This window comes from Oncorhynchus mykiss, chromosome 16, assembly GCF_013265735.2.
Source record: "Oncorhynchus mykiss isolate Arlee chromosome 16, USDA_OmykA_1.1, whole genome shotgun sequence".
Classification (NCBI taxonomy): domain Eukaryota; kingdom Metazoa; phylum Chordata; class Actinopteri; order Salmoniformes; family Salmonidae; genus Oncorhynchus; species Oncorhynchus mykiss.
In genome coordinates, this window is record NC_048580.1 from 1707501 (window position 1) to 1721609 (window position 14109).

The window sequence follows — 14109 nt, forward strand, 5'->3', positions numbered from 1 at the left end:
CTGCCAGCCCAGCAGTGTTTGTCTATGTAAGTAGTTCTCCCAGGCACGCAGAACCGAGACACTGGGAGGAGAGGAGGACGCGGTCCCTTTAATGATTCCTGTGAAGTCCGCAAGTCCCCCCCGTGTCTGCATCCCAAATGGCACCCTATTCCCTATATAGTGCACAACTTTAGACCAGAGCCCTATTCCCTATATAGTGCACTACTTTAGACCAGAGCCCTATTCCCTATATAGTACACTACTTTAGACCAGAGCCCTATTCCCTATATAGTGCTATAGTACTTCTGTTCTAACCAGATTCTCATGGGCCCTAGTTGAAACTAGTTCACTATGTAGGGAATAAAGTGCCATTTGGGATTCTGCCCTGTGTTTGTTGTTGTTGGCAGCTGCAGTGTGTTGACTTGCCAGCTCCTTACCACGTCCTACTGGCCATGTGGGGAACTGCCTCGTAGTACAATACTACAGCTACAGGGCTGCCTCGTAGTACAATACTACAGGGATGCCTCGTCTTACAATACTACAGCTACTGGGGTGCCTCGTAGTACAATACTACAGGGCTGCATCGTAGTACAATACTACAGGGCTGCCTCGTAGTACAATACTACAGGGCTGCATCGTAGTACAATACTACAGCTACAGGGCTGCCTCATAGTATAAAACTACAGCTACAGGGCTGCGTCGTAGCACAATACTACAGGGCTGCATCATAGTATAATACTACAGCTACAGGGCTGCCTCATAGTACAATACTACAGCTACAGGGCTGCCTCGGAGTACAATACTACAGGGCTGCCTCGTAGTACAATACTACAGGGCTGCCTCGTAGTACAATACTACAGCTACAGGGCTGCCTCGTAGTACAATACTACAGCTACAGGGCTGCCTCATAGTACAATACTACAGCTACAGGGCTGCCTCGTAGTACAATACTACAGCTAATGGGCTGACTCGTAGTACAATACTACAGCTACAGTGCTGCCTCGTAGTACAATACTACAGCTAATGGGTTGCCTCGTAGTATAATACTACAGCTACAGGGCTGCCTCGTAGTACAATATTACAGCTACAGGGCTGCCTCGTAGTACAATACTACAACTACAGGGCTGCCTCGTAGTATAATACTACAGCTACAGGGCTGCATCGTAGTATAATACTACAGCTACAGGGCTGCCTCGTAGTACAATACTACAGCTACAGGGCTGCCTCATAGTACAATACTACAGGGCTTCCTCATAGTATAATACTACAGCTACAGGGCTTCCTCATAGTATAATACTACAGCTACAGGGCTGCCTCATAGTACAATACTACAGCTACAGGGCTGCCTCATAGTATAATACTACAGCTACAGGGCTGCCTCATAGTACAATACTACAGGGCTTCCTCATAGTATAATACTACAGCTACAGGGCTTCCTCGTAGTATAATACTACAGCTACAGGGCTGCGTCGTAGCACAATACTACAGCTACAGGGCTGCCTCGTAGTGTAATACTACAGCTACAGGGCTGCCTCATAGTATAATACTACAGGGCTGCCTCGTAGTACAATGCTACAGCTACAGGGCTGCATCGTAGTGTAATACTACAGCTACAGGGCTGCCTCATAGTACAATACTACAGCTACAGGGCTGCCTCGTAGTACAATACTACAGCTACAGGGCTACCTCGTAGTACAATACTACAGCTACAGGGCTGCCTCATAGTACAATACTACAGGGCTTCCTCATAGTATAATACTACAGCTACAGGGCTTCCTCGTAGTATAATACTACAGCTACAGGGCTGCGTCGTAGCACAATACTACAGCTACAGGGCTGCCTCGTAGTGTAATACTACAGCTACAGGGCTGCCTCATAGTATAATACTACAGGGCTGCCTCGTAGTACAATGCTACAGCTACAGGGCTGCACCGTAGTATAATACTACAGCTACAGGGCTGCCTCGTAGTACAATACTACAGCTACAGGGCTGCCTCGTAGTACAATACTACAGCTACAGGGCTGCCTCGTAGTACAATACTACAGCTACAGGGCTGCCTCATAGTACAATACTACAGGGCTGCCTCGTAGTACAATACTACAGCTACAGGGCTGCATCGTAGTATAATACTACAGCTACAGGGCTGCCTCGTAGTACAATACTACAGCTACAGGGCTGCCTCGTAGTACAATACTACAGCTACAGGGCTGCCTCGTAGTACAATACTACAGCTACAGGGCTGCCTCATAGTACAATACTACAGGGCTTCCTCATAGTATAATACTACAGCTACAGGGCTTCCTCGTAGTATAATACTACAGCTACAGGGCTGCCTCATAGTACAATACTACAGCTACAGGGCTGCCTCATAGTATAATACTACAGCTACAGGGTTGCCTCATAGTATAATACTACAGCTACAGGGTTGCCTCATAGTACAATACTACAGCTACAGGGCTGCCTCGTAGTGTAATACTACAGCTACAGGGCTGCCTCATAGTATAATACTACAGCTACAGGGCTGCCTCATAGTATAATACTACAGCTACAGGGCTGCGTCGTAGCACAATACTACAGCTACAGGGCTGCCTCGTAGTGTAATACTACAGCTACAGGGCTGCCTCATAGTATAATACTACAGGGCTGCCTCGTAGTACAATGCTACAGCTACAGGGCTGCCTCGTAGTATAATACTACAGGGCTGCCTCCTAGCTCAATACTACAGCTACAGGGCTGCCTCGTAGTACAATACTACAGCTACAGGGCTGCCTCATAGTATTATACTACAGGGCTGTCTCGTTGTGCAATACTACAGCTACTGGGCTGCCTCATAATATAATACTACAGGGCTGCCTCGTAGTACAATGCTACAGCTACAGGGCTGCATCGTAGTATAATACTACAGCTACAGGGCTGCCTCGTAGTACAATACTACAGCTACAGGGCTGCCTCGTAGTACAACACTACAGCTACAGGGCTGCCTCGTAGTATAATACTACAGGGCTGCCTCATAGTACACTACTACAGGGCTGCCTCGTAGTACAATACTACAGCTACAGGGCTGCCTCGTAGTACAATACTACAGGGCTGCCTCATAGTACAATACTACAGCTACAGGGCTGCCTCGTAGTACAACACTACAGCTACATGGCTGCCTCGTAGTATAATACTATAGGGCTGCCTCGTAGTATAATGCTACAGGGCTGCCTCGTAGTATAATACTACAGGGCTGCCTCGTAGTATAATGCTACAGCTACAGGGCTGCCTCGTAGTACAACACTACAGCTACAGTGCTGCCTCATAGTATAATACTACAGGGCTGCCTCGTAGTACAATACTACAGGGCTGCCTCATAGTATAATACCACAGCTACAGGGCTGCCTTGTAGTACAACACTACAGCTACAGTGCTGCCTCATAGTATAATACTACAGGGCTGCCTCGTAGTACAATACTACAGGGCTGCCTCATAGTACAATACTACAGCTACAGGGCTGCCTTGTAGTACAATACTACAGCTACAGGGCTGCCTTGTAGTACAATACTACAGTTACAGGGCTGCCTCGTAGTATAATACTACAGCTACTGGGCTGCCTCGTAGTACAATACTACAGATACTGGGCTGCCTCATAGTACAATACTACAGGGCTGCCTTGTAGTACAATACTACAGCTACTGGGCTGCCTCATAGTACAATACTGAGATGGATGGAGGAAGAGGGGAGGAAGAGGGGTGGATGGAGGAAGAGAGGTGAAGAGAGAGAGATGGATGGAGGAAGAGAGGTGAAGAGATGGAGATGGATGGAGGAAGAGGGGTGAAGAGATAGAGATGGATGGAGGAAGAGAGGTGAAGAGATAGAGATGGATGAAGGAAGAGAGGTGAAGAGATAGAGATGGGTGGAGGAAGAGAGGAGGAAGAGAGGTGGATGGAGGAAGAGAGGTGAAGAGATAGAGATGGATGGAGGAAGAGAGGTGAAGAGAGAGATGGATTTGAGGAAGAGAGGTGAAGAGATATAGATGGGTGGAGGAAGAGAGGAGGAAGAGAGGTGGATGGAGGAAGAGAGGTGAAGAGGTGGAGGAAGAGAGGTGGATGGAGGAAGAGAGGTGAAGAGATAGAGATGGGTGGAGGAAGAGAGGAGGAAGAGAGGTGGATGGAGGAAGAGGGGTGAAGAGGTGGAGGAAGAGAGGTGAAGAGAGAGAGATGGATGGAGGAAGAGAGGTGAAGAGATAGAGATGGGTGGAGGAAGAGAGGAGGAAGAGAGGTGGATGGAGGAAGAGGGGTGAAGAGGTGGAGGAAGAGAGGTGAAGAGAGAGAGATGGATGGAGGAAGAGAGGTGAAAAGATAGAGATGGGTGGAGGGAGGGAGATGCAGGTCAACAGAGATGGGCAGTGGAATGAACACATCTGAAACACTACCTCTTCAAAGACTATCTTAACTAATCCCACAGCACCACCTCCTCGAGTCTAGACTGTGTTGCCTGTTAGCTAGGACTCCCACTGCTACTGCTCTCTGTTCCTGTGTGTGTAGGAGGGTTGTCCGTGTTTGGAAGGCAGACCAGCAAGTCTCTTTACTCACGTATAAATGCTCATCTTGTTAAACTGTTAGCCTCTCATGTCTTCATTTTGAAACGACATATTGGAGTGTTCTGTGGACAAAGTCCACTTTGCTCAGTGCTACAGTATTTCTGAAGAGCCATAGACTCACTCTCTCACCATCCATCTCTCCCCTGTCCACTCTCTCACCATCCATCCATCTCTCCCCTGTCCACTCTCTCACCATCCATCCATCTCTCCCCTGTCCACTCTCTCACCATCCATCTCTCCCCTGTCCACTCTCTCACCATCCATCCATCTCTCCCCTGTCCACTCTCTCACCATCCATCTCTCCCCTGTCCACTCTCTCACCATCCATCTCTCCCCTGTCCACTCTCTCACCATCCATCTCTCCCCTGTCCACTCTCTCACCATCCATCTCTCCTCTGTCCACTCTCTCACCCTCCATCTCTCCCCTGTCCACTCTCTCACCATCCATCTCTCCCCTGTCCACTCTCTCACCATCCATCCATCTCTCCCCTGTCCACTCTCTCACCATCCATCCATCTCTCCCCTGTCCACTCTCTCACCATCCATCCATCTCTCCCCTGTCCACTCTCTCACCATCCATCCATCTCTCCCCTGTCCACTCTCTCACCATCCATCCATCTCTCCCCTGTCCACTCTCTCACCATCCATCCATCTCTCCTCTGTCCACTCTCTCACCATCCATCCATCTCTCCCCTGTCCACTCTCTCACCATCCATCTCTCCCCTGTCCACTCTCTCACCATCCATCTCTCCCCTGTCCACTCTCTCACCATCCATCTCTCCTCTGTCCACTCTCTCACCCTCCATCTCTCCCCTGTCCACTCTCTCACCATCCATCTCTCCCCTGTCCACTCTCTCACCATCCATCTCTCCCCTGTCCACTCTCTCACCATCCATCTCTCCCCTGTCCACTCTCTCACCATCCATCCATCTCTCCCCTGTCCACTCTCTCACCATCCATCCATCTCTCCCCTGTCCACTCTCTCACCATCCATCCATCTCTCCTCTGTCCACTCTCTCACCATCCATCCATCTCTCCTCTGTCCACTCTCTCACCATCCATCCATCTCTCCCCTGTCCACTCTCTCACCATCCATCCATCTCTCCTCTGTCCACTCTCTCACCATCCATCCATCTCTCCCCTGTCCACTCTCTCACCATCCATCCATCTCTCCCCTGTCTACTCTCTCACCATCCATCCATCTCTCCCCTGTCCACTCTCTCACCATCCATCCATCTCTCCCCTGTCCACTCTCTCACCATCCATCTCTCCCCTGTCCACTCTCTCACCATCCATCCATCTCTCCCCTGTCCTTTCTCCATCCATCTCTCTCTATATCTCCCTCTCCAGGTCATCACCCCAGACTGCCATGAAGAGGCCACCATAAAGAAAGACACCGTCTTCGTTCGTTCCTTCAAGGATGGCAAATTGTGAGTAATCTAAAGTGCTGCATTATAAAACACTTTTTTTGCATTGTAATGATGTGTAACATGAACCTGTAGAGTTGTTGGAAGTACCCCAGTTAGCAGCCAAGCAGGGAGAGGTCTCTGAACAGACCCCAGTTAGCAGCCACGCAGGGAGAGGTCTCTGAACAGACCCCACTTAATAGCCACGCAGGGAGAGGTCTCTGTACAGACCCCACTTAATAGCCACGCAGGAAGAGGTCTCTGTACAGACCCCACTTAGCAGCCACGCAGGGAGAGGTCTCTGTACAGACCCCACTTAATAGCCACGCAGGGAGAGGTCTCTGTACAGACCCCACTTAGCAGCCACGCAGGGAGAGGTCTCTGAACAGACCCCACTTAGCAGCCACGCAGAGAGAGGTCTCTGAACAGACCCCACTTAGCAGCCACGCAGGGAGAGGTCTCTGAACAGACCCCACTTAGCAGCCACGCAGGGAGAGGTCTCTGAACAGACCCCACTTAGCAGCCACGCAGGTAGAGAGAGAGGAGGTCTCTGAACAGACCCCACTTAGCAGCCACGCAGGTAGAGAGAGAGGAGGTCTCTGAACAGACCCCACTTAGCAGCCACGCAGGGAGAGGTCTCTGAACAGACCCCACTTAGCAGCCACGCAGGGAGAGGTCTCTGAACAGACCCCACTTAGCAGCCACGCAGGGAGAGGTCTCTGAACAGACCCCACTTAGCAGCCACGCAGGGAGAGGTCTCTGAACAGACCCCACTTAGCAGCCACGCAGGGAGAGGTCTCTGAACAGACCCCACTTAGCAGCCACGCAGGGAGAGGTCTCTGAACAGACCCCACTTAGCAGCCACGCAGGGAGAGGTCTCTGAACAGACCCCACTTAGCAGCCACGCAGGGAGAGGTCTCTGAACAGACCCCACTTAGCAGCCACGCAGGGAGAGGTCTCTGAACAGACCCCACTTAGCAGCCACGCAGGGAGAGGTCTCTGAACAGACCCCACTTAGCAGCCACGCAGAGAGAGGTCTCTGAACAGACCCCACTTAGCAGCCACGCAGGGAGAGGTCTCTGAACAGACCCCACTTAGCAGCCACGCAGGGAGAGGTCTCTGAACAGACCCCACTTAGCAGCCACGCAGGTAGAGAGAGAGGAGGTCTCTGAACAGACCCCACTTAGCAGCCACGCAGGTAGAGAGAGAGGAGGTCTCTGAACAGACCCCACTTAGCAGCCACGCAGGGAGAGGTCTCTGAACAGACCCCACTTAGCAGCCACGCAGGGAGAGGTCTCTGAACAGACCCCACTTAGCAGCCACGCAGGGAGAGGTCTCTGAACAGACCCCACTTAATAGCCACGCAGAGAGAGGTCTCTGAACAGACCCCACTTAGCAGCCACGCAGGGAGAGGTCTCTGAACAGACCCCACTTAGCAGCCACGCAGGGAGAGGTCTCTGAACAGACCCCACTTAATAGCCACGCAGAGAGAGGTCTCTGAACAGACCCCACTTAGCAGCCACGCAGGGAGAGGTCTCTGAACAGACCCCACTTAGCAGCCACGCAGGGAGAGGTCTCTGAACAGACCCCACTTAGCAGCCACGCAGGGAGAGGTCTCTGAACAGACCCCACTTAGCAGCCACGCAGGTAGAGAGAGAGGAGGTCTCTGAACAGACCCCACTTAGCAGCCACGCAGGTAGAGAGAGAGGAGGTCTCTGAACAGACCCCACTTAGCAGCCACGCAGGTAGAGAGAGAGGAGGTCTCTGAACAGACCCCACTTAGCAGCTACGCAGGTAGAGAGAGGAGAGGTCTCTGAACAGACCCCACTTAGCAGCCATTCAGGGAGAGAGAGGGGAGGTCTCTGAACGGACCCCACTTAGCAGCCACGCAGGCAGAGAGAGAGGAGGTCTAGTTAAGGTTTCTGCATATATAGGTTTGGTTTGCTGCTAGCAGAACTCGGCTCGGTGAGGTAAAAATCTGTCTTCGCATACTTCCTAATGCCTGGCTACCCAGACTTCTTGCTGTGACCAAATGTTATGCCACGCCCACTTCTTCTTCCCAATGAGTCTGGATCAAATCAAATCAAATCTTATTTGTAGACCTTACAGTGAAATGCTTACTTACAAGCCCTTAACCAACAATGCAGTATTAAGATAATACCTAAAAAAAATCAAACGTTTTAAAAAAGGTTAGAGATAAGAAAAACAAATAATTAAAGAGCAGCAGTAAATAACAATAGACTATATACAGGTGGTACCGGTACAGAGTCAATGTGGAGGCTATATACAGGGGGGTACCGGTACAGAGTCAATGTGGAGGCTATATACAGAGGGTACCGGTACAGAGTCAATGTGGAGGCTATATACAGGGTATTACGGTACAGAGTCAATGTGGAGGCTATATACAGGGTATTACGGTACAGAGTCAATGTGGAGGCTATATACAGGGGGGTACCGGTACAGAGTCAATGTGGAGGCTATATACAGAGGGTACCGGTACAGAGTCAATGTGGAGGCTATATACAGGGGGGTACCGGTACAGAGTCAATGTGGAGGCTATATACAGGGGGTACCGGTACAGAGTCAATGTGGAGGCTATATACAGGGGGTACCGGTACAGAGTCAATGTGGAGGCTATATACAGGGGGGTACCGGTACAGAGTCAATGTGGAGGCTATATACAGGGTGTTACGGTACAGAGTCAATGTGGAGGCTATATACAGGGGGGTACCGGTACAGAGTCAATGTGGAGGCTATATACAGGGGGTACCGGTACAGAGTCAATGTGGAGGCTATATACAGAGGGTACCGGTACAGAGTCAATGTGGAGGCTATATACAGGGGGGTACCGGTACAGAGTCAATGTGGAGGCTATATACAGGGCGTTACGGTACAGAGTCAATGTGGAGGCTATATACAGAGGGTACCGGTACAGAGTCAATGTGGAGGCTATATACAGGGGGGTACCGGTACAGAGTCAATGTGGAGGCTATATACAGGGGGTTACGGTACAGAGTCAATGTGGAGACTATATACAGGGTGTTACGGTACAGAGTCAATGTGGAGGCTATATACAGGGGGTTACGGTACAGAGTCAATGTGGAGACTATATACAGGGTGTTACGGTACAGAGTCAATGTGGAGGCTATATACAGGGGGGTACCGGTACAGAGTCAATGTGGAGGCTATATACAGAGGGTACCGGTACAGAGTCAATGTGGAGGCTATATACAGGGGGTACCGGTACAGAGTCAATGTGGAGGCTATATACAGGGGGGTACCGGTACAGAGTCAATGTGGAGGCTATATACAGGGTGTTACGGTACAGAGTCAATGTGGAGGCTATATACAGGGGGGTACCGGTACAGAGTCAATGTGGAGGCTATATACAGGGGGTACCGGTACAGAGTCAATGTGGAGGCTATATACAGAGGGTACCGGTACAGAGTCAATGTGGAGGCTATATACAGGGGGGTACCGGTACAGAGTCAATGTGGAGGCTATATACAGGGCGTTACGGTACAGAGTCAATGTGGAGGCTATATACAGAGGGTACCGGTACAGAGTCAATGTGGAGGCTATATACAGGGGGGTACCGGTACAGAGTCAATGTGGAGGCTATATACAGGGGGTTACGGTACAGAGTCAATGTGGAGGCTATATACAGAGGGTACCGGTACAGAGTCAATGTGGAGGCTATATACAGAGGGTACCGGTACAGAGTCAATGTGGAGGCTATATACAGAGGGTACCGGTACAGAGTCAATGCGGAGGCTATATACAGGGTGTACCAGTACAGAGTCAATGTGGAGGCTATATACAGGGGGGTACCGGTACAGAGTCAATGTGGAGGCTATATACAGGGGGGTACCGGTACAGAGTCAATGTGGAGGCTATATACAGAGGGTACCGGTACAGAGTCAATGCGGAGGCTATATACAGGGGGGTACCGGTACAGAGTCAATGTGGAGGCTATATACAGGGGGGTACCGGTACAGAGTCAATGTGGAGGCTATATACAGGGGGTTACGGTACAGAGTCAATGTGGAGGCTATATACAGAGGGTACCGGTACAGAGTCAATGTGGAGGCTATATACAGAGGGTACCGGTACAGAGTCAATGCGGAGGCTATATACAGGGGGGTACCGGTACAGAGTCAATGTGGAGGCTATATACAGAGGGTACCGGTACAGAGTCAATGCGGAGGCTATATACAGGGGGGTACCGGTACAGAGTCAATGTGGAGGCTATATACAGAGGGTACCGGTACAGAGTCAATGTGGAGGCTATATACAGAGGGTACCGGTACAGAGTCAATGCGGAGGCTATATACAGGGGGGTACCGGTACAGAGTCAATGTGGAGGCTATATACAGGGGGTACCGGTACAGAGTCAATGCGGAGGCTATATACAGGGGGGTACCGGTACAGAGTCAATGTGGAGGCTATATACAGGGGGTACCGGTACAGAGTCAATGCGGAGGCTATATACAGGGGGTACCGGTACAGAGTCAATGCGGAGGCTATATACAGGGGGTACCGGTACAGAGTCAATGTGGAGGCTATATACAGGGGGGTACCGGTACAGAGTCAATGTGGAGGCTATATACAGGGGGTTACGGTACAGAGTCAATGTGGAGGCTATATACAGGGGGTACCGGTACAGAGTCAATGTGGAGGCTATACACAGGGTGTTACGGTACAGAGTCAATGTGGAGGATGTATACAGGGTGTTACGGTACAGAGTCAATGTGGAGGCTATATACAGGGTGTTACGGTACAGAGTCAATGTGGAGGCTATATACAGGGTGTTACGGTACAGAGTCAATGTGGAGGCTATATACAGGGGGGTACCGGTACAGAGTCAATGTGGAGGCTATATACAGGGTATTACGGTACAGAGTCAATGTGGAGACTATTTTCAGGGTGTACCGGTACAGAGTCAATGTGTAGGCTATATACAGGGGGGGGTACCGGTACAGAGTCAATGTGGAGGCTATATACAGGGTGTACCGGTACAGAGTCAATGTGGAGGCTATATACAGGGTGTACCGGTACAGAGTCAATGTGGAGGCTATATACAGGGTGTACCGGTACAGAGTCAATGTGGAGGCTATATACAGGGTGTTACGGTACAGAGTCAATGTGGAGGCTATATACAGGGTGTTACGGTACAGAGTCAATGTGGAGGCTATATACAGGGTGTACCGGTACAGAGTCAATGTGGAGGCTATATACAGGGTGTTACGGTACAGAGTCAATGTGGAGGCTATATACAGGGGGTACCGGTACAGAGTCAATGTGGAGGCTATATACAGAGGGTACCGGTACAGAGTCAATGTGGAGGCTATATACAGAGGGTACCGGTACAGAGTCAATGTGGAGGCTATATACAGGGTGTACCGGTACAGAGTCAATGTGGAGGCTATATACAGGGGGTACCGGTACAGAGTCAATGTGGAGGCTATATACAGGGTGTACCGGTACAGAGTCAATGTGGAGGCTATATACAGGGTGTTACGGTACAGAATCAATGTGGAGGCTATATACAGGGTGTTACGGTACAGAGTCAATGTGGAGGCTATATACAGGGTGTACCGGTACAGAGTCAATGTGGAGGCTATATACAGGGTGTTACGGTACAGAGTCAATGTGGAGGCTATATACAGGGTGTTACGGTACAGAGTCAATGTGGAGGCTATATACAGGGTGTTACGGTACAGAGTCAATGTGGAGGCTATATACAGGGTGTTACGGTACAGAGTCAATGTGGAGGCTATATACAGGGGGGTACCGGTACAGAGTCAATGTGGAGGCTATATACAGGGCGTTACGGTACAGAGTCAATGTGGAGGCTATATACAGGGGGGTACCGGTACAGAGTCAATGTGGAGGCTGTATACAGGGTATTCCGGTACAGAGTCATTGTGGAGGCTATATACAGGGTGTTACGGTACAGAGTCAATGTGGAGGCTATATACAGGGTGTACCGGTACAGAGTCAATGTGGAGGCTATATACAGGGTGTTACGGTACAGAGTCAATGTGGAGGCTATATACAGGGTGTACCGGTACAGAGTCAATGTGGAGGCTATATACAGGGGGTATTGGTACAGAGTCAATGTGGAGGCTATATACAGGGGGGTACCGGTACAGAGTCAATGTGGAGGCTATATACAGGGGGTTACGGTACAGAGTCAATGTGGAGGCTATATACAGGGGGTACCGGTACAGAGTCAAGTTGGCGGCTCTATACAGGGAGTTGCGGTACAGAGTCAATGTGGAGGATGTATACAGGGTGTTACGGTACAGAGTCAATGTGGAGGCTATATACAGGGTGTTACGGTACAGAGTCAATGTGGAGGCTATATACAGGGTGTTACGGTACAGAGTCAATGTGGAGGCTATATACAGGGGGGTACCGGTACAGAGTCAATGTGGAGGCTATATACAGGGTATTACGGTACAGAGTCAATGTGGAGACTATTTTCAGGGTGTACCGGTACAGAGTCAATGTGTAGGCTATATACAGGGGGGGTACCGGTACAGAGTCAATGTGGAGGCTATATACAGGGTGTACCGGTACAGAGTCAATGTGGAGGCTATATACAGGGTGTACCGGTACAGAGTCAATGTGGAGGCTATATACAGGGTGTACCGGTACAGAGTCAATGTGGAGGCTATATACAGGGTGTTACGGTACAGAGCCAATGTGGAGGCTATATACAGGGTGTTACGGTACAGAGTCAATGTGGAGGCTATATACAGGGGGGTACCGGTACAGAGTCAATGTAGAGGCTATATACAGGGGGGTACCGGTACAGAGTCAATGTGGAGGCTATATACAGGGGGTTACGGTACAGAGTCAATGTGGAGGCTGTATACAGGGTATTACGGTACAGAGTCATTGTGGAGGCTATATACAGGGTGTTACGGTACAGAGTCAATGTGGAGGCTATATACAGGGGGGTACCGGTACAGAGTCAATGTAGAGGCTATATACAGGGGGGTACCGGTACAGAGTCAATGTGGAGGCTATATACAGGGTGTTACGGTACAGAGTCAATGTGGAGGCTGTATACAGGTATTACGGTACAGAGTCATTGTGGAGGCTATATACAGGGTGTTACGGTACAGAGTCAATGTGGAGGCTATATACAGGGTGTACCGGTACAGAGTCAATGTGGAGGCTATATACAGGGTGTTACGGTACAGAGTCAATGTGGAGGCTATATACAGGGGGTACCGGTACAGAGTCAATGTGGAGGCTATATACAGAGGGTACCGGTACAGAGTCAATGTGGAGGCTATATACAGAGGGTACCGGTACAGAGTCAATGTGGAGGCTATATACAGGGGGGTACCGGTACAGAGTCAATGTGGAGGCTATATACAGGGTGTACCGGTACAGAGTCAATGTGGAGGCTATATACAGGGGGTACCGGTACAGAGTCAATGTGGAGGCTATATACAGGGGGTACCGGTACAGAGTCAATGTGGAGGCTATATACAGGGTGTTACGATACAGAGTCAATGTGGAGGCTATATACAGGGTGTACCGGTACAGAGTCAATGTGGAGGCTATATACAGGGTGTTACGGTACAGAGTCAATGTGGAGGCTATATACAGGGTGTTACGGTACAGAGTCAATGTGGAGGCTATATACAGGGTGTACCGGTACAGAGTCAATGTGGAGGCTATATACAGGGGGTACCGGTACAGAGTCAATGTGGAGGCTATATACAGGGGGTACCGGTACAGAGTCAATGTGGAGGCTATATACAGGGGGTACCGGTACAGAGTCAATGTGTCAATGTGCGGGGGCACCGGTGTCGAGTTAATTTAGATAATTATGTACATGCAGGTAGGGTTGTCAAAGTGGCTATGCATAGATAATAACAGAGAGTAGCAGCAGTGTAGTGGGTGGGGGCGGTGGGGTGCAAATAGTCTGGGTAGCCATTTGATGAGCTGCTCAGGAGACCTATGGCTTGGGGGTAGAAGCTGTTTAGCTTCTTTGGGCTGGATGACAAGCGTGCCCGAAGTAAACTGCCTGTTACTCAGGCCCAGAAGCTAGGATATGCATATAATGGTAGATTTGGATAGAAAACACTCTAAAGTTTCTAAAACTGTTAAAATATTGT

The 14109-nt window shown here is 50.0% G+C and overlaps 1 protein-coding gene across 7 annotated transcripts in view; it reads left to right on the plus strand.

The window, feature by feature from the left end:
• arid4b (AT-rich interaction domain 4B) overlaps positions 1-14109 on the plus strand; it is a 214190-nt gene that overhangs the window by 95757 nt on the left and 104324 nt on the right. For all 7 annotated transcript variants that reach the window (XM_036945928.1, XM_036945930.1, XM_036945933.1 and 4 more), the window contains one exon: positions 5913-5992. In XM_036945928.1, coding sequence (XP_036801823.1) covers positions 5913-5992 — 80 coding nt within the window. The remainder of the gene's footprint in view (positions 1-5912; positions 5993-14109) is intronic.